The 20,049-nt window shown below is 56.2% G+C and overlaps 1 protein-coding gene across 2 annotated transcripts in view; it reads left to right on the top strand.

Annotated features, from left to right (window-relative positions):
* The window catches only part of TMCC2 (transmembrane and coiled-coil domain family 2), a 36,998-nt gene that overhangs the window by 11,226 nt on the left and 5,723 nt on the right, over nt 1–20,049 (top strand). Inside the window, exon 2 of one of the 2 annotated variants that reach the window (XM_063177749.1) lies at nt 2,334–2,873. In XM_063177749.1, the coding sequence (XP_063033819.1) occupies nt 2,334–2,873 (540 nt within the window). Of the gene's footprint in view, nt 1–2,333; nt 2,874–6,838; nt 6,869–20,049 lie in introns of those variants that run through there. The other variant, XM_063177748.1, reaches the window with a different exon arrangement.

Here is a 20,049-nt window from a genome sequence, read left to right as displayed (position 1 = left end):
AATGGAATCCTGGTGAGATTCCAGTGGAATCCCAGATTTCCAGTGGCTGCAGGGAAGAACCCTGGCCTCAAATCTGGGTGTTCCAGCAGCACCCCAGATTTCCAGCGCTTGCAGGGAAGATCCCTGGCCAGGTTCCAGTGGAACTCTGGATTTCCAGGACCCTGGCCAGGCTGCCCTGGCTGTAATCAGGAGCAGGATCTGTTCCACCATCCATATTCATGATTCCATGGCCAGCTTTCACCCAGGGATTGTTTCCTGGGAATGTGGGATGCAGCCCCTGGAAAGGGAGAGCTGGGAATGCTCAGGGCATTCCCCATCCCCTGCTGGAAACCAGTGGCTGCCCAGTTTGTATTTATATGTTATTATGTATTATTTTAATATATAATTATATCTCATTTATATAATATTATATCTTATTTTTATATTACTGCATATTGGTTTAATATAATATACATTATAAAATTTTAATATTTTAAATATTTATGTATATAATTCTATACTTTATAATAGTTCTATATTTATAAACCCAGTTTGGACTGGGTTTAATGGCACAGGGCTGGTTCATGGAAAATGTCACAGGAAAAGAACCCTGATCCTTGCTGGAGCTTGGGGGCTCTTGGTACATGGCTGAGGCCACTAATACTTAGTATTTCCAATATTTCCACTAATACTTAGTATTTCCACTAAAACTTCATCTTTCCAAATGCTAATATTTAGTATTTCTGATAATTCCACTAATTCTTAGTATTACCAATACTTCCATTAATATTTAGTATTTCCAAGTACTAATACCTAGTATTTCCAATATTTACCCATTCCCTTGATTAACAGCACCCATTCCCTCAATTAACACCCTCAATTAACAGCACCCATTCCCGTGATTTACAAACAGCACCCATTCTCTCAATTAACAGTACTCATTCCCTCAATTAATTAACAGGACCCATTCCTTCAATTAATTAACAGCACCAATTCCCTTGATTAACAGCACCCATTCCCTCAACTAACAAACAGCGCCCATTCCCTAAATTAATTAACAGCACTGATTCCCTTGATTAACAGTGCCCATTCCCTCAATTAATACCTTCAATTAACAGCGCCCATTCCCTCAATTAACAGCACCCATTCCCTCTATTAACACCCTCAATTAACAGCACCCATTCCCTCCATTAATTAACAGCACCCATTTCCTCGATTAACAGTGCCTAATTCCCTTGATTAACAGCGATCATTCCTTCAATGAACAGCACCCATTTCCTCTATTAACACCCTCAATGAACAGCACCCATTCCCTAAATTAACAGTGCCCCTTCCCTCAATTAATACCCTCAATGAACACCACCCATTCCCTCAATTAACAAAGAGCACACATTCCCTCAATTAACAGCACCCATTCCCTCAATTAATTAACAGCCCCCACTCCCCTGATTAACAGCACCCATTCCCTCAATGAACACCCTCAATTAACAGCACCCATTCCCTCAATTGACAGCACCCATTCCCTCGATTAACACCCTCAATTGACGGCACCCATTCCCTCGATTAACAACCTCAATTAACAGCACCCATTCCCTCGATTAACACCCTCAATTGACAGCACCCATTCCCTCAATTGTCAGCACCCATTCCCTCGATTAACACCCTCAATTAACGGCACCCATTCCCTCGATTAACACCCTCAATTGACAGCATCCATTCTCTAAATTAACAAACAGCGTCCATTCCTTCAGTTAACAGCACCCATTCCTTCAATGAACAGCACCCATTCCCTCAATTAACACCCTCAATTAACAGCACCCATTCCCTCGATTAACACCCTCAATTAACAGCACCCATTCCCTCGATTAACAACCTCAATTAACAGCACCCATTCCCTCGATTAACACCCTCAATTGACAGCACCCATTCCCTCAATTGACAGCACCCATTCCCTCGATTAACACCCTCAATTGACGGCACCCATTCTCTAAATTAACAAACAGCGTTCATTCCTTCAGTTAACAGCACCCATTCCTTCAATGAACAGCGCCCATTCCCTCAATTAACACCCTCAATTAACAGCACCCATTCCCTCGATTAACACCCTCAATTAACAGCACCCATTCCCTCGATTAACACCCTCAATTGACGGCACCCATTCCCTCGATTAACACCCTCAATTGACAGCACCCATTCTCTAAATTAACAAACAGCGTCCATTCCTTCAGTTAACAGCACCCATTCCTTCAATGAACAGCGCCCATTCCCTCAATTAACACCCTCAATGAACAGCCCCCATTCCCTCAATTAACCCCCTCAATTAACCCCCTCAATTCCCCCTCTTTCCCCCACAGAAAATCCAGCAGCTCTCCGAGGGCTCCATGTTCAGCCACGGCCTCAAGCACCTGTTCCACAGCCGGCGGCGCTCGCGGGAGCGCGACCAGCAGAGCTCGCAGGAGCCGGCCACCCCGGGCCCACCGACAGCCACGGCCTCGTGCACACCCCACGGCGTGGCCTCGGACCACGAGTCCCCGGACGAGAAGGAGCGCTCCCCGGAGATGCACCGCGTGTCCTACGCCGTGTCCCTGCACGACCTGCCCGCCCGGCCCACGGCCTTCAACCGCGTGCTGCAGCAGATCCGCTCGCGGCCCTCCATCAAGCGCGGCACCAGCCTGCACGGCGCCGGCCGCCGCGCCAAGAGCGGCTCGCTGGAGCCCCAGAAGGGCAGCCCCCACCTGGGCCGCAAGGCCCCCCAGGACAGCGGCCTCACGGCCATCCTGCACCAGCACCAGGGCAGGCCCAGGTCGTCCTCCACCACGGACACGGCCATCCTGCTGGCTGAGGGAGGGGCTGTCTACCTGCTGGCTGAGGATGGTGAGGGGCTGGCGGATAAGGTAGGGATGGGGCGTCTTGGAGGGGTTGTGTTGGAGGAAAGGGGGGGGGTCTGGAGAGGTTTTGGGGCTCTGCACAGATCCCTGGTGGGGTGCGGGCAGTGGGGTCAGGCTTTGCTGCTGCAGCGAGGGGCTGGCAGATAAGGTAGGGATGGAGCGCCTTGGAGGGGTTTGTGCTGGAGGAAAGGGGTGTCTGGAGGGGTTTTGGGGGTCTGTACAAGTCCCTGGTGGGGTGCAGATAGCAGGGTCAGGCTTTGCTCCCAGGTCCTTGTCCACCACGGACACGGCCATCCTGCTGGCTGAGGGAGGGGCTGTTTACCTGCTGGCTGAGGATGGTGAGGGGCTGGCGGATAAGGTGGGGATGGGGCGTCTTGGAGGGGTTGTGCTGGAGGAAAGGGGTGTCTGGAGGGGTTTTGGGGGTCTGTACAAGTCCCTGGTGGGGTGCAGATGGCAGGGTCAGGCTTTGCTCCCAGGTCCTTGTCCACCACGGACACGGCCATCCTGCTGGCTGAGGGAGGGGCTGTCTACCTGCTGGCTGAGGATGGTGAGGGGCTGGCGGATAAGGTGGGGATGGGGCGTCTTGGAGGGGTTGTGTTGGAGGAAAGGAGGGTTTGGAGGGGGTTTGGGGGTCTGGAGGCATTTTGGGGGTCTGTACAAGTCCGTGTGGGGTGCACACAATGGGGTCGGGCTTTGCTCCCACAGCGAGGGGCTGGCAGATAAGGTGGGGATGGGGCACCTCGGAGGGGTTGTGCTGGAGGAAAGGAGGGTTTGGAGGGGGTTTGGGGGTCTGGAGCAGTTTTGGGGCTCTGATCAAATCCCTGCTGAGGTGCACGTAGTGGGGTCAGGCTTTGCTCCTTTGGCGAAGGGCTGGTGGATAAGGTAGGGATGGAGTGCCTTGGAGGCGTTGTGTTGGAGGAAAGGGGAGTCTGGAGGGGGTTGTCTCAGAGGAGAGGAGGGTCTGGAGGGGTTTTGGGGGTCTGGAGGGGTTTTGGGGCTCTGATCAAATCCCTGGTGTGGAGCAGGTAGTGGTGCCAGGCTTTGCTCCCACAATGTCAGGGTAAGGGGATATTACCTTAATCTGTACCTCGGGAGGCTCAGGTTGGACATGAGCAGGAATTTCCTCATGGAAAGGGCTGGAAGGGGCTGCCCAGGGGGGTTTGGAGCGCCCATCCCTGGAGGTGTCACTGAGTGCTCAGGTTCAGGATGAGGCACAGCCTGGACTCAAAGATCCCACAGGGATTTTCCAGCCTTAGTGATTCTGGGATTCTGTGCCTGCACCTGGATTATGGAGCACGAGAACAGAGTGGGGCACCCCAAAATTCCCTTGGCATGAGGCTGTCTCTCAGGGCAGTGCTGGTGGCACCAGACAGTGGTGGCAGCCCTTGGGAGCCTGGAGCTGCTGGAATATTGAGGCTTCTCATGGGGAGCTGAAGGCAGGGACACAATTCCCAGGGTGGGATTTGAGGGGTTAAAAAGGCCCTGGCACGACCCTGTTCCCGTGGGATGGGAGGATCCAAAGGCACCTCCAGGCTCAGCTGGCAGCTGCGATTTGGTCCCATCCCAAGATCCCAAGTGATTTTGAAACCAGTCTGTGCCAGGCTGATGGGCAGGATGGGGTTTCCATCTAGTGTTTAGTGCCATTAATTATGCAGCAGCCCAATTAGCACCTGCTGAGTTCAAGGGACAGGCGCTGAGAGGTGCTCTGGGAGCTGGGGGGGATTTTCCCTCTTGGCTTCTCCCTTTGACCTTGGGAGCTTGGGGGGTTCCACACCCTGAAATGGCTCTCAGGGAAATGAGGATCCTTATTTTGTGCTTTTAATTCAATCCTTTTTGTGCATTTAATTCAATCCTTCCTTTTGTGCTTTTAACTCAATCCTTCCTTTTGTGCTTTTAACTCAATCCTTCCTTTTGTGCTTTTAATTCAATCCTTCCTTTTGAGCTTTTAATTCAACCTTTCCTTTTGTGCTTTTAACTCAATCCTTCTTTTTTTTTTTTTTATTTTTAATTAATTCACCTGACATCACCAGCAGTGAACTGGGAAAGCTCAGCACAGTGAGGTGGCCAGGCAGGCTCTGACAGGGACACGGGAATGTGGTCCCAAGGATAAAATTGTCACTGTGTCATCAGCTTTCCAAAAATCTCCTCTCCCCAAATCAGGACACCCCAATCCTTCCCTGCTCCTCCCTTCTGGAATGTCCCAAGTGATGAGGAGCATCAGGTTGTTCATTTGAGCATCTGCAGTCAAATTTTCTCCCTCTGGCCTCCTCTCGGGGCATGGCCCGTGTCCCTGCCTTGCCGGGACCCCAATCCCACTGGAATTTTGGCCAAAACCTCAATCCCACTGGGACAGAAGCATCCAGAGCAGATCCCTGTCCCCTCCCAGAGCAGCCCAGAAAGGGGATGAATAATTAACTGCATATGACACAAAGAGTAATAAGAAGAGAGACAACACCTTTGTGAGGCAGTGGAAAAATAACTTATTTAGAGAAACACGAGCCCTGTGATATTCCCGAGCCGGATTGGTTTTCCAGGAGCCCTCAGGAGCCTCCTGCCTGCAGCAAAGCAGCTCCTTTTCCTCGGAGATGGGCTCCAGAGGGGGGTTGGCACCATCCCTGCCTTGTCCCCGAGGATGTGGCACCTCCTCCCTGTTCCCCATCCCTTTGGAAGTCCCATGGGGTGCTCGGGGCTCCTGGGAAAGAGCCATTCCCACCTCCCCACACACAAATTCCATGCTGAATTTTCCACCCCTTCCATGAGGAGCAGATGCTGGAGGGTCCCTCGTGGGATCGCTCAGTCTCAGCAAGTGCTTTTTGAACAGCTATTGGGGATTTTTTTTTTTTTTCTTCCCTTTTAATTTTTCTTGTTCAATTCATTAAGCTCCTGCAGTTCTGACTTCCTTTTCCCTGCGCTGGTTTTTCACCCCGTGGACAAAATTACACAAAAATGACACAAAATTCCTCCTCCCTGTACCCCCTGATTCTCCCCAGGAGCAGCCTGTGGTGACAGGGGACATCCAGAGGGGCTCAGTGGGACCATGGGACAGTGACGGGGGACATCCAGAGAGGCTCAGTGGGACTGTGGGACAGTGACAGGGGACATCCAGAGGGGCTCAGTGGGACCATGGGACAGTGACAGGGGACATCCAGAGGGACTCAGTGGGACTGTGGAACAGTGACAGGGGACATCCAGAGGGGCTCAGTGGGACCATGGGACAGTGACAGGGGACATCCAGAGGGGCTCAAGGGGCTCAGTGAGACCATGGAACAGTGACGGGACATCCAGTGTCGGTGCCGGTGCTCACCATGAGGCCGTGCTGGCGGCCCGTGTGACAGTGTCAGTGGCACTGTCGGTGTCGGTTTCGGTGCCGGTTCCGGTGCTCACCACGAGGCCGTGCTGGCGGCCCGTGTGCCGGTGGCAGTGTCGGTGTCGGTGCCGGTGCTCACCACGAGGCCGTGCTGCCGGCCCGTGTGCCGGTGGCAGTGTCGGTGTCGGTGCCGGTGCTCACCACGAGGCCGTGCTGCCGGCCCGTGTGACACAGTGGCAGTGTCGGTGTCGGTTCCGGTGCTCACCACGAGGCCGTGCTGCCGGCCCGTGTGACACAGTGGCACTGTCGGTGCCGGTTCCGGTGCTCACCACGAGGCCGTGCTGCCGGCCCGTGTGCCGGTGGCAGTGGCACTGTCGGTGTCGGCCCGGGGGAGGCGGCGGCAGGGCGGGCACACACGGCAGCGCGCCGCGAGCTTTCTGCTGATCTCCCTAATCCCCTGCTGGTGACCCGCCAGGCGCAGGGGCGGGCGCTCGGGAATTAGCGAGGCCCCGGTGCCGGCAGCAGCGGCCGGGGGTGCCCCCGGTGCCCCGGGGCTCAGCCGGTGCCGGTGCTGGCGGGGCGCGTCGGCCCCGGGGCGCGGCCGGAGCTGGAGCGGGGCGGCCGCGGGGTGCTGTGCCTGGTGCTGCCCGGGAGCTGCACGGACTGCGGGGACTGCGGCATGGTGCACGTGCAGGTGGGCACCGGGGGCACCGCGGGGGGAACGGGCCGGGGGCAGCGGCGGCCGTTAGAGGGCGGCGTTACCGGTGACCGTCCGTCCGTCCGTCCTTCTCCTCCATCTGTCTGTCCGTCCGTCCGTCCGTCCCTCTGTCCCTCTCTCCATCTGTCCGTCCGTCCCTCTCTCCGTCCGCGCTCCCCGCCTCCTTCTCCCCGCGTCCCTTAGGACTGCACCCGTCACCAGTGTCCCCAGTGTCACCAGAGTGTCCCCAGCGCGGGTTCTCACCCCGCCGAGTGTCGTCCCCCCCCGGCAGCGAGGGCGCGGACCCCTCCGTGTCCCTCCACAAGTGACAGCGCCAGCTGCCACCGCTGTCCCCGCTCCGTGCCCCTCCCCTGGCAGCTGCTTCTCCTGTGAGGCACCGGGGGCACAGGGGAGGCTCCTGCCCCACCTCAGACCGGCTCTGAGCTCTGAGCCCCCCGTTTTTAATTAATTGAGCTCCTGCAGTTCTGCCTTCCCCTTTCCTGCGCTGGGTTTTCACCCTGCCAAAGCCTGGCACACAGAGTTCCTCCCCCCTGCACCCCCTAATTTCCCCCAGGAGCAGCCTGTGGTGACAGGGGACATCCAGAGGGGCTCAGTGGGACCATGGGACAGTGACAGGGGACATCCAGAGGGGCTCAGTGGGACCATGGGACAGTGACAGGGGACATCCGGAGGGGCTCAGTGGGACCATGGGACAGTCTGGGAGTTTGGTGCTGGCTGCCAGTTCTGCCTGGGCTTTGTGGTTCACCCCAAAAGCAGCACTGCCAAGCACCTGGGGTTCCCACACTGGGGACACACCTTCCTTTTACGGGATCACAACACAAAAGTGCCATTTTCTGCTCCAAACTCCTCTCTCTGTGCCCCTGTCCCCATCCCAGCAGAGTGACCACAGTGTCCCGGGGGGTGACCTGTCCCTGCAGCCCCAGCCCTGCCTCAAGGGCAGCAGCCCTCGGGACACAGGGCAGGATTCATCCCGCTAAATTTAGCCTCCCCCCCGGCTCAGCAGCTATATCGGGGCCAGAGGGATTACAGGGAGCAGGGAGAAATGCAGGGAGCAGGGAGAAACCCGGAGTTCCTGAGCACACAGCCCGGGGTGGCCGTGCCCCGTGGGGACAGAGGGGTTTGGGGTGGCTGGGAGGCCGTGGGGTGGCTCAGGGATGGCAGGGATGGTTCCTGTCCCCTGCCCTGGCATTTTAGGGCAGGTTCCTGTCCCCTCTCCAGGAATTTTAGGGCAGGTTCCTGTCCCCTCTCCAGGGATTTTAGGGCAGGTTCCTGTCCCCTACCCAGGGATTTTAGGGCAGGTTCCTGTCCCCTGCCCAGGGATTTTAGCGCAGGTTCCTGTCCCCTGCCCAGGGGTGTCAGAGAGGGTTCTGTCACCTGCCCAGGGACATCAGGGAGGGTTCGTGTCCCCTGCCCAACTCAGCTGCCTTTGGTTCCTGTGGGAGGATGTGGTTTCTTTTTCCTACAGCTCCGGTTACCTGGGCTCAGCCATCCTCTGGGATGATGATGATGATGATGATGATGATGATGATGATGATGATGATGATGATGATGACGACAATGACACAGGGCAGTGTGAGGCTTGGCCCCACATCTAACCCCGGGCAGAATTCCCCCAGGCAGGAGCTTTCCCTCGCTTGCTGCCTCAGTTTCCCCATTGGAACACAGGGCCAGCCCATCCCTGAGTTGGGTGAAGTCTCTTGGACCTCAGGAGGAATTTCTGGCACATCCTCCCCTCTCTCTCAAGGGTTAAAATCCCAGGGAAGGAGGTGAAAAAGGCCAAAAGGAACAGAGGGGGTGGGATAAAGCTGTCACCCCTGCACCCCCCAACCCTGGGACATCCCTTTGGCACCTGGATCCCAAGGGTGCAGAGACCCTACAAATACCAGAGGTTTTGGGGATTTTTGGGAGGTTTTTGGGGTCCTGACCAGGAATTGAAGGTGTGAGAGTCCAGGTGAGCTTCCACTCCCCACCTCCACCTCCCCACGTGTGGCAGGGGTATGAGGGGATGAGTCTGAGGCAAGGCTGGGAGCACTGGGATGTAGAGACCCTAAAAATACCAGAGATTTGGGGATTTTGGGGGGATTTCTGGGTGTCTGACCAGGAATTGGATGTGTGAGAGTGCAGCTGAGCTCCCACTCCCCACCTCCACCTCTCCACGTGTGGCAGAGGATGAGTCTGAGGCAAGGCTGGGAGCACTGGGGTGTAGAGACCCCCCAATTACCGGGGGGTTTGGGGGATTTTTAGGGATATTTGGGGGGGTTTTGGGGTTCCTGACCAGGAATTGGAGCTCCAGGTGAGCTCCCACTCCCCACCTCCACCTCTGCACGTGTGGCAGGGGAATGAGGGGATGAGTCTGAGGCAGGGCTGGATGCTGGGAGCTCCTTCCCGCACTCCCGTTGGGATGAGCGCTTGGGAGCGAGCAGATAATAGCTGGAAAGACAAAGACACCCGAGATTGCTGCTTAATTAATTCAGGAGGAGAAGAATATCAGACTCTGCTACTGATTCACCCCTCGTGAAGGAGACATCGTGTTCCTCCTCAGCCTGGCTGACATATGGCTGTTGATTGCAGCCCACCAGCAGCTCCCGCTCCCGGCAGGATCCCGGGGGATTTGGGGGTGGTGCAGGGCAGGATTTGGGGTGCAGGGTTTGTGATCTCTCCAGCTCACCCCTGCTGCTCTGGGCCGGCAGCAGGATTTGGCTCCAGCGTCCTGTTTGTGGCTCCTCACCTGGCTTGGGGTTGTGGTTTGGTCTCTTTCTGCTTCTCCCTCAAATTCTCAGTGCAGAAGATCCCCAAAAATTCCCCCCTGGCTGCACAAACCCTGTGGCTCGGCCTTTCCCTGTTTCCCCCTCAAGTTCTCTGTACAAAGCTCCAAAAATCCCCCCCTGGCTGCACAAACCCTGTAGCTTGGCCTTTCCATGCTTTCCCCCTCAAATCCTCCATGCAGAAGCTCCCAAAAATCCCCCCCTGGCTGCACAAACCCTGCTGGAGGTTCTGAGCTGCTGGGTGGGTTAATGCTGTGTCAGGGTCACTCCCTCCAGGGAAAACAACAGCAGGAATTTTTCCAAATATTCTCCAAGCGTGGGCAGGGCCCTGAATGGCTTCAGCACTGAATTGTCCCTTCAGAGCTGTCCCTGTGAGCCCAGGGCTCACTGAATTGTCCCTCAGAGCTGTCCCTGTGAGCCCAGGGCTCACTGAATTGTCCCTCAGAGCTGGCCCTACAAGCCCAGGGCTCACTGAATTGTCCCTCAGAGCTGTTCCTACAAGCCCAGGGCTCACTGAATTGTCCCTCAGAGCCGTCCCTACAAGCCCAGGGCTCACTGAATTGTCCCCTCAGAGCTGTCCCTACAAGCCCAGGGCTCACTGAATTGTTCCTCAGAGCTGTCCCTACAAGCCCAGGGCTCACTGAATTGTCCCTCAGAGCTGTCCCTACAAGCCCAGGGCTCACTGAATTGTCCCTCAGAGCTGTCCCTACAAGCCCAGGGCTCACTGAATTGTCCCTCAGAGCTGTCCCTGTGAGCCCAAGGCTCACTGAATTGTCCCTCAGAGCTGTCCCTGTGAGGCCAGGGCTCACTGAATTGTCCCTCAGAGCTGTCCCTACAAGCCCAGGGCTCACTGAATTGTCCCTCAGAGCTGTCCCTACAAGCCCAGGGCTCACTGAGTTGTCCCTCAGAGCTGTCCCTGTGAGCCCAGGGCTCACTGAATTGTCCCTCAGAGCTGTCCCTACAAGCCCAGGGCTCACTGAGTTGTCCCTCAGAGCTGTCCCTACGAGCCCAGGGCTCACTGAATTGTCCCCTCAGAGCTGTACCTACAAGCCCAGGGCTCGCTGAATTGTCCCTCAGAGCTGTCCCTGTGAGCCCAAGGGACAGAAGGGACAGGCCCAGCTCGGAGGATGTGGTGTGAAATTAGGAAATGCCACGTTCTGCGTGGCATGGAGACCCAAGGGAGAATCCTGGGATCTTTCCATGTGTAAAACAGCTTTTCTCAAGTGGCCTGAGCCCTGTGGGATGGTGGCAGTGTCCCAGCTGTGATGAGGACAGGCAGCAGTGGTGGATGTTTGCTCATTTGTTTGTTTTTTTGGTTTTTTCCCTTTGGGAAATGCTTGGTGGTGCTGTTTGTTCTCCTGGCACTCTTGGAGGTTTGGGGTTGCACCCCAGCCTGTTCCTGCTCCCCCCCAGCCTGTGCTGCTCCTCCTTGGAGCCTCCTCGGCCATGGGAGAGGGAGAGGATCCAGCTCTGCCCTCCCAAACCCGGCCCTGGCAAAGGACACTGCTCCTAAATCCTCTGCTGGGTGGCTTTGCAATGATTTGTTAACCCTGGGCCCTTCAGCAGCTGCAATTTTATTGTTTGCAATGATTTGTTAACCCTGGGCCCTTCAGCAGCTGCAATTTTGGTTTTTTACAATTATTTGTTAACCCTGAGCCGTTCAGCAGCCACAATTTTGTTGTTTTTAATGATTTGTTAACCCCGGGCCCTTCAGCACCTACAATTTTGTTTTTTACAATAATTTGTTAACCCTGGGACCTTCTGCAGCTCCAATTTTATTGTTTGCAGTGATTTGTTAACCCTGGGCCGCTCAGAGCGATGCTTTTTGTTGTTTGCAATGATTTGTTTCCCTTTCCCTCATGCTCGGGGAGCTGGGAGCAGATGTTCTCCTGGCAATCCAGCGCCTGAGGACCTCAATAAGTCCCAGAAATGCTCTCCAGGGCTCCTTGCAGCAGCCTGCCCGTGCTGGCTCTTCCTGAACATCCCAACCTTTATCAAGTCCTCACTCCAAACCCAAACTCCAAACATCCCAACCTTTATCAAATCCTCACTCCAAACCCAAACTCCAAACTCCAAACATCCCAACCTTTATCAAGTCCTCACTCCAAACCCAAACTCCAAACATCCCAACCTTTATCAAGTCCTCATTCCAAACTCCAAACATCCCAACCTTAATCAAGTCCTCCCCAAATTCCTGCTGCTCCATCTTTCCAGGAACAGGGTCTGTGAGCTGGCAGGGGCTGTGGGCACACCGTGGTTCCCCCTCAGATGGGTGAACCCCTCAGTTCCCAGCCCCAAAAACCACATTGGGGAAGCAGCAGGGCTCCAGGGCCAGCCCCAGCAGCTTCAGGAGGGAACTGGCCAGCAGGGAGGTGCTTTCCACCGGCTGCTGTGCGGCTGCTGGTCCTCATGCCCTGCTGAGACAGCACAAGAGCCACGGGAAGTGGTGGGGAGTGACCTCTGCCTGCCGTGCTGAAAGCAGAAGTGATGCTGTGGCAGAAACCAGGATCGAGCTCTGGTCACACCAGGGGCACCCACGGGGCTGGGCCAGGCTGTGAGCCACCCGTTTTTATGGGATCGCGACCCAAAAGTGCCATTTTCTGCTCCAAACTCCTCTCTCCGTGCCCTGTCCTGGGGAGGGACCTCCATCCACCCCTGGCACCCAGGGATGGGCCAGGAGCCCACCTGGGAGGAGAGGAGCCCTGGGTGATACCAGTGCCGTCTCCACGGTGTCACCAACCAGCCCCAGTGCCATCCCCACTGTGTCACTGTCCGTCCCCAGGGGCATCTCTGTGGTGTCACCAACCAGCCCCAGTGCCATCCCCACTGTGTCACTGTCTGTCCCCAGGGGCAGCTCTGCGGTGTCACCAACCAGCCCCAGTGCCATCCCCACTGTGTCACTGTCCGTCCCCAGGGGCAGCTCTGCGGTGTCACCAACCAGCCCCAGTGCCATCCCCATGGTGTCACCATCCATCCTTGGGGGCGGCTCCGCGGTGTCACCGTCCATGCCCGGTGCCATCCCCATGGTGTCACTGCCCAGCCCTGGTGCCATCCCCACACTGTCACTGTCCATCCCCGGAGGCAGCTCTGCAGTGTCACCTCCCGGCCCCAGGGGCAGCTCTGTGTCACCAGGGGCAGCTCTGCGGTGTCACCTCCCCTCCCTGGTGCCGTCCCCACGGCGTCACCTCCCCTCCCGAGGGGCAGCTCTGCGGTGTCACCTCCCAGCCCCGGTGCCGTGCCCACGGTGTCACCTCCTGGCCCTGGGGCAGCTCTGCGGTGTCACCTCCCGGCTCCGTGTGACACTCTCGGGGATCTCTGCCCCGTCCTGGCCCTGCCCTGGCACGGCTGAGCGTGGCGCGGTAGGCACGGCTGGGTTTGGGTGGAATTTCCAGGGAATCCGCGTTTCCCTGTGCCTGTGGGGATGGATGGGGGCGTGGAAGAGGACGAGGATTTTAGTGCCGGGTGGTGGCAGAACGGGGTCAGTGCCACCCCCGCTCTTATGAGGTGACAGGGACAGACCCAGATCGTGGTTTAGGACACCTCCTGGTGCTGGCACGTGTGCCTCATTCCCGGTTTTTAACTCAGGCTCCTCGCTCAATTTCAGTATTATTTTTTCCCGACTGTTTCCACTCGCGTTTTTCCTTTCTGGACGCCTCCCCCCGCCTTTCCCCGGCTCTTCTGTCCCTCTCTGTGGCACAGCCGATGCCAAGAGCCCGTCCCGACCTCCTGCGTCAGGGCACGGCAGCGTATGGGGCTGGAGGCGTGTGAATATCCCGGCCCGGGGATTCGGGGGGGGGTTTGGCATTACAGCCCCGAGAGCTCGGGCTGGCTGAGCGCTGTAAACAGCTCGGGCAGATTTCCTGAGTCGGCAATCCCGGCGGAGCGAGCGCCTCCCCGTCCCTGTGCGCCGGGAACAGCGGGGAGCGCTCGGGGAACCGCGGGGAGAGCTCCGGGAGCGGCCCCGGGAACAGCACCGGGAGCGCGGGGAGTGCTCGGGGAACGGAACCGGGAGCCGTGAGGAGCGCTCCGGGAACGGCCCCGGGAACTGCGGGGAGCGCTCGGGGAACGGCACCGGGAGGGGCACCGGGAACGACCTCGGGGAGCGCTCCGGGAACGGCACCGGGAGCGCTCCGGGAATAGCACCGGGAACCGCGGGAAGCGCACCGGGAACCGCGGGGAGTGCTCGGGGAACACTCCAGGAACCGCGGGGAGCGCTCCGGGAACGGTACCGGGAGAGCTCCGGGAGCGGCACCGGGAACCGCGGGAAGCGCTCCGGGAACCGCGGGGAGTGCTCCGGGAACAGTACCGGGAGAGCTCCGGGAACCGCGGGGAGCGCTCCGGGGATGCGGGGCCAGCCCTAACGGGATCTGCGAGAGGTTTCTTCTCCCTCCCCGCTGCTCCTCCCGGAGCCAGCCCTAACGGGGTCTACGAGCGGCTTCTCCTCCTCCTCCCGCCCCGCTGCTCCCCAAACCCTCGCTGCCCCCCGCTGCAATCCTGCCATGGCAGCGCTGCCAGCCGCGGGGACACCGCGGGGACACGCCAACTAGCCCCGGGGCAGCCCGGCCCTGCCCGCCATGGAGGTAGGTCCCGGCACATTTTGGGGTTCGGGTAAAACGATGGGCAGAGAGACCCACGGGGGTTTTGGTGCCGCCGTTCCTCGGGGATTGAGAGCAGAGAGTGAAACCCCCCCGGCGCCATCAGTGCCGGGTGGGGAACTGCTGCAGCTGGAAGGCTGAACGCTAATCCCTGCATTATGTAAGGAAAATTATTGTCAGGCTGGTGGGGAAGGAGTGCAGGGAGCTGCTGGCAGCCCGTGGTGCCCATCCAGGGGTGGCACAGGGTGGGCACAGGGCAGTGCCAGCCCTGGGCGCTGCTGGAGGGAGGGTGGGGGTTGTGACTCAGGGCTCCTGCTGCTATTTTCAACACCTGGGCTGGGTCTGGTGGGAACAACAGCTCAGCTTGGGGAGGCACAGGGCTGAGAGCCCGTGTAGGGACAGGGACAGGACACTCAGGATGTCCCCAGTGACACTGGGCAGTGACCCTAGTGGGGACGGGGACAGGACACTCGTGGTGTCCCCAGTGACAGTGACCGGCTCAGGGGATGCTGTGCTGGAAAAATGCTCTGAAAAAACAAAATAACTGCCCCAAAATCCCCCTCCCCGTGTCCATCACACCCCTGCATTTCTGTGCTGGCCATGGTCTCTCCCTGGTGGCATTGCAGGGCCACCAAGTGCCCCAGGCAGGTGACACGTGTGCGGGGGAGCTGTCAGGGCAGGGCAGCAGCTCCTCGGGTCTGCCCTGGATTTGGCAACACTTGTTCTGTTTTTTTCCTTGCTGGAAGGTGCTCATGGTTCCTTCCCAGGGCTGTTGTGTCCCTGGGATGGATTCCAGGCAGGAACCACAGCGATACTTTGTAGGGAAGGTCCTTGCTCGGGGTGGACACGGCCAGGGCTCATCCCCAGCACAGAAACCAGAACAGTTCAGGGGGGGATGTCAGCACCTCCAGAACTCTGCTCTGAACTTTGCAATAATTGTGCAATTCCTTGAGAATGGGGTTAAAGCCAGGCGTGGATGTGCTGGGACAGCCATGGCCCCAAGTTGGGTTGACAGCCCCGAGTTGGGGTGACAGCCTCAAGCTGAGGGGACAGCCCTGAGCTTGGGGACACAGCCTCGAGTGGGGGACATGGCCCTAAGTGGGGACACAGCTCCGAGTTGGGGACACAACCTCGAGTTGAAGGGACAGCTTCAAGCTGGGGTGACATCCCCGACCTGGAGAGCACAGCCTCAAGCTGGGTGACATTTCCGAGCTGGGGTGACATCCCTGACCTAGGGGACACATCCCTGATCTGGGGGGACATCCCCAAGCTGTGGCGACAGCCCTAACCTAGGGGACACAGCCCTGAGGTGGAGTGACATCTCCAAACTGGGGGGACCGCCCTGAGGTGGGGGGACATCCCTGAGCTGAGGTGACAGCTCCGATCTGGGGTGACATCCCCAAACTGGGGGAGCAGCCCCAAGCTGAGGGGACAGCCCTTAGCTGGGGTCACATCCCCAAGCTGAGGGGACATCCCCAAACTGGGGTGACATCCCCAAACTGGGGTGACATCCCTGAGCCTGGAGTGACATCCCCAAACTGGGATAACATTCCCAATCTGAGGTGACATCCCCAAACTGGGGTGACATCCCCACACTGAGGGGACATCCCCAGCTGCCCCTGTGCCCACCTCTCCCCATCCTGCAGCCCCATCACCCCAGCCCTGCCCACTGTCAGCCCAGTTTGTGCTCAGCCCGAGCCTTTTGCAGCTCCCAGCTCTGCTGGGCTCAGCTCTGCTGCTCAGAACCATTTCCCTGCCCTCGTCCTGCGTTCCTCCCCGCTCTGCCCTCCCAGCCTGGTGCAAAACAAGCTCTGCAAAGCAGGGTTTCCACCATCAGGATCAATTCCCTTTCATCCTGTGCCTGCCAGCGGGTTTGCTGCGTGGAGGGAAAGTGTGGCTGTTCCTAATCCCCCCCTTAAATCCCCTGCACAGTTGCTGGGATTTAGCAGGCAGGGCCTGTTAATGCTCCAGGGATCCACATTGGATTTTTTTTTGGGGGGGTTGTTTTCAAAGCCATGCTCTGATTTGCCTTCCCCAGCGTGGCAGCGAGCGGGATTTCAGCCCTGCCCATCCCAGATGGAATCCTGTGGATAAATCATGGAATTCCAGAATGGTTTGGGTTTGGGAGGGGCCATAAAACCCATCCAGTGCCACCCCTGCCATGGGCAGGGACTCCTTTCACCACCCAACCCAGCCTTGCACGCTTTTAGGGATGGACCAGTCACAGATTCTCTGGGAATTCCATCTCACCCCCCTCACAGGCAGGAATTCCAAAATTCCCATCTGCATTTCCAAAACTCCCATCTGAATTTCCAAAATTCCCATCTGAATTTCCAAAATTCCCATCTAAATTTCCAAAAATCCCATCTAAATTTCCAGAGATCCCATCTCAATTTCCAAAAATCCCATCAGAATTTCCAAAAATTCCATCTGAATTTCCAGAATTCCCATCTGAATTTCCAAAATTCCCATCTGAATTTCCAAAAATTCCTTCTGAATTTCCAAAAATCCCATCTGAATTTCCAAAAATCCCGTCTCAATTTCCAAAAATCCCATCTGAATTCCCAAAATTCCTGTCTGAATTTCCAGAATTCCCATCTGAATTTCCAAATTCCCGTCTAAATTTCCAAAGATCCCATCTAAATTTCCAAAAATCCCATCTGAATTTTCAAAATTTCCGTCTGAATTTCCAGAATTCCCATCTGAATTCCCGTCTGAATTCCCATCTGAATTTCCAGAATTCCTATCTGAATGTCCAAAATTCCCATCTGAATGTGCAAAATTCCCATCTAAATTTCCAAAGATCCCATCTGAATTTCCAAAAATCCCTGTCAGAATTTCCAAAAATCCCATCTGAATTTCCAAAATTCCCATCTAAATTTCCAAAGATCCCATCAGAATTTCCAAAAATCCCATCTAAACCTCCCTTTTTTTTCCCAACCCAAAAGATTGGCTTTACAGAGGGCAGCTCCCTGTTTGGAAACAGAATTTCAGCAACTTTCCCCCTCCCCTCCCCAGCGGGTGTTTCCCCTTTGGGATTTTCCAGAGCTGCGTTTTTCCTTTGCCACGGTCACTTTTTCCCTTTTTTGTCCAGAGAATTGCACATCTGGGCTAAAAGTCTGTTTCCTGCTGTTTCTAATTTCTGCCTGGTGATAAGAAACCAAAGCAAAAAAAAAACCCTCGGTGGAGGGCCCAGCCTAAAAATAGCCTGGGAGTGGGGTCTGAAAACCACAAGTTTGTTATGACTTCATTTTTATTTTTATTTTTTTAAGAAAATTGCTGAATCCAGCTGGGATTGGCCTTTTGCTCCCATCTTGCTCCGTCCCTGCTGCAGTGAGGAGACAGGAAAAGCTTTGGGGTGAAGCTGAGATGAAATCCCAACACCCCCCAGGCTCCCAGCAGGACACAAAAAACAGGGAAAAAAAAGAAAAAATAAAAAAAAGGAGATGGAATAGAATAACAGGAGCGTTCTGGCTTTTCCAAGCCCCTGCTCCAGATGGGATTGTTCCCAAGCAGCATCTTGAGAGAACATTGCTCCCTGTTCCCCCCTGCATTTCCTGGTGATAATAACACACTCCCAAGCAGTGATCCCGCAGCTTTATCCCTATTAAAGGGTCACTCGGGGAAAGTGGGATGGAAATGAGAAATTATTCAGGTCTGCCAAGAGTATTTAACTTTCAAGCAGCTCTTAATTAGAAGCCAGGAGCCATTTACACAACCAGGGGGGGTTTTGCATAAGAATCTGCATGTAAAACCCGGCAACTGGGAAGATTTAGGGTTTTATTTTATTTATTTTTTTTTCCCCCCCAACTGGCCAAGCAGCACATCCAGGTTGGAGAGCACGAGGCAGGGCCTGGGTTGCGGTCCAGGCTCTCCAAATTGTGGCTTCAGGAGAGCGATTTCCTCTCTCCCAAAGCTCCGGTTTTGCCATCTGTAAAACGGAATTTTGGCGTTTGTCCGAATTCCCTGCGGTGGCAGCAGGAGGAGCTTGGCACTGCCAGGTGAGGGAGCTTGGGGAGGCAGAGGAGTCCCCGCACCTGCAGCTCTGGGAGCTGGAGCTGTCCCCGGCCTCCCAAAAATTGGGATTAGGGTGGAAAACTTTGGGGTGAAAGCAGGACTGAAACACCTCCAGGCTGCTCAGTCTGGGCTGGTTTGGGGAGAGATTTGGGGATGAATCCTGGTTTTCCTCACTCCTTTTCCCTGCCTGGCTGGAGAAATCCCATCTGTGCCCCAGGTGAGGGTGGAAAGGCAGAGCCAGTGGCTGCTCCTCGGTGAATTCCACTGGGGAAATCCAGCCCTGAACCCCAACTGGGGCCAGGGATTGAGCAACTGCTGTGCTCTTTTACTGGGGTGTCCCTAGGGTCACCTCATGTGTTCCTGGGGTCACCTCATGTGTTCCTGGGGTCACCTGGTGCATTCCTGGGGTCAGCTGGGGTGTTCTGGGATCACCTGGTTGTCCTTGAAATCACCTGAAGTGTTCCTGGGATCAACTGGGATGTTCCTGGGATCTACTGAGATGTTCTTGGGATCACCTGGTGTGTTCCTGGGGTCACCTGGTGCATTCCTGGGGTCAACTGGGGTGTTCTGGGATCCCCTGGTTGTCCTTGAAATCACCTGGAGTGTTCCTGGGATCACCTGGGGTGTTTCTGGGGGTCAACTGAGATGGTTCTGGGGTCAACTGGGGAGTTCCTGGGATCAGCTGGGGCATTCCTGGGATGACCTCGTTGTTCTTGGGATTACCTGGTGTGCTCCTGGCGTCACCTGGAGTGTTCCTGGGATCCACTGGTGTGTTACTGGGATCAACTAGTGCGTTCTGGGGTAACCTGGTGTGTTATTGGGATCAACTGGGGTGTTCCTGGGGTCACCTGGTGCATTCCTGGAGTCAGGTGCGGTGTTCTGGGATCACCTGGTTGTCCTTGAAATCACCTGGAGTGTTCCTGGGATCAACTGGGATGTTCCTGGGATCTACTGAGATGTTCTTGGGATCACCTGGTGTGTTCCTGGGGTCACCTGGTGTGTTATTGAGGTCACCTGGGTTGTTTCTGGGATCACCTGGGGTGTTCCTGGGGATCAACTGAGCTCTCCCTGGGATCAGCTGGGGAGTTCCTGAGATCAGCTGGTGTGTCCCTGAGGATCAACTGCTGTGTTCCTGTGTGCCTGGGGATCAGCTGGTGTATTCCTGGGATTCCAGCAGTGCTGGCATACTTGGGAAATCTCCAACCAACCCCAAAACTCCCCCAACCTCTCTAGTTAATTATACTTCTGAGTCTTCTGTGCATCCCAAGGCCATTTCTGGAGTTTCTCCTCCCTCCCTTGAGCATCTCCTTTTCCTTTTTCTTCCCCTCCAGCTGGACAAGGGCGACGTGACCACCCTGAACCTGCCTGGGATCAACTGGGGTGTTCCTGGGATCACCTGGGGTGTTCTGGGATCAACTGGGAGGTTCTGGGATCAACTGGGGAGTTCCTGGGATCAACTGGGGTGTTCTTGAGTAACCTGGTGTGTGCCTGGGATCACCTGGGGTGTTCCTGGGATCACCTGAGGTGTTCTGGGATCACCTAGGGTGTACTGGGATCAACTGGGGAGTTCCTGGGATCACCTGGGGTGTTCTTGAGTCACCTGGGGTGTTCCTTGAATCACCTGGGATGTTTCTGGGATCAACTGGGATGTTCCTGGGATCAACTGGTGTGTCCTTGAGGATCAGCCGGTGTGTCCCTGGGATTCTAACAGTGCTGGCAAATCTCCAACCAACCCCAAAACTCCCCCAGCCTCTCCAGTTAATTATTCTCATTCCTCTTC

The sequence above is a fragment of the Melospiza melodia genome, chromosome 28 (genome assembly GCF_035770615.1).
Source record: "Melospiza melodia melodia isolate bMelMel2 chromosome 28, bMelMel2.pri, whole genome shotgun sequence".
In the NCBI taxonomy this organism is placed as follows: domain Eukaryota; kingdom Metazoa; phylum Chordata; class Aves; order Passeriformes; family Passerellidae; genus Melospiza; species Melospiza melodia.
The sequence above is the reverse complement of the archived record's forward strand: the minus strand, read 5'-3'. Positions and strand labels throughout refer to the sequence as shown.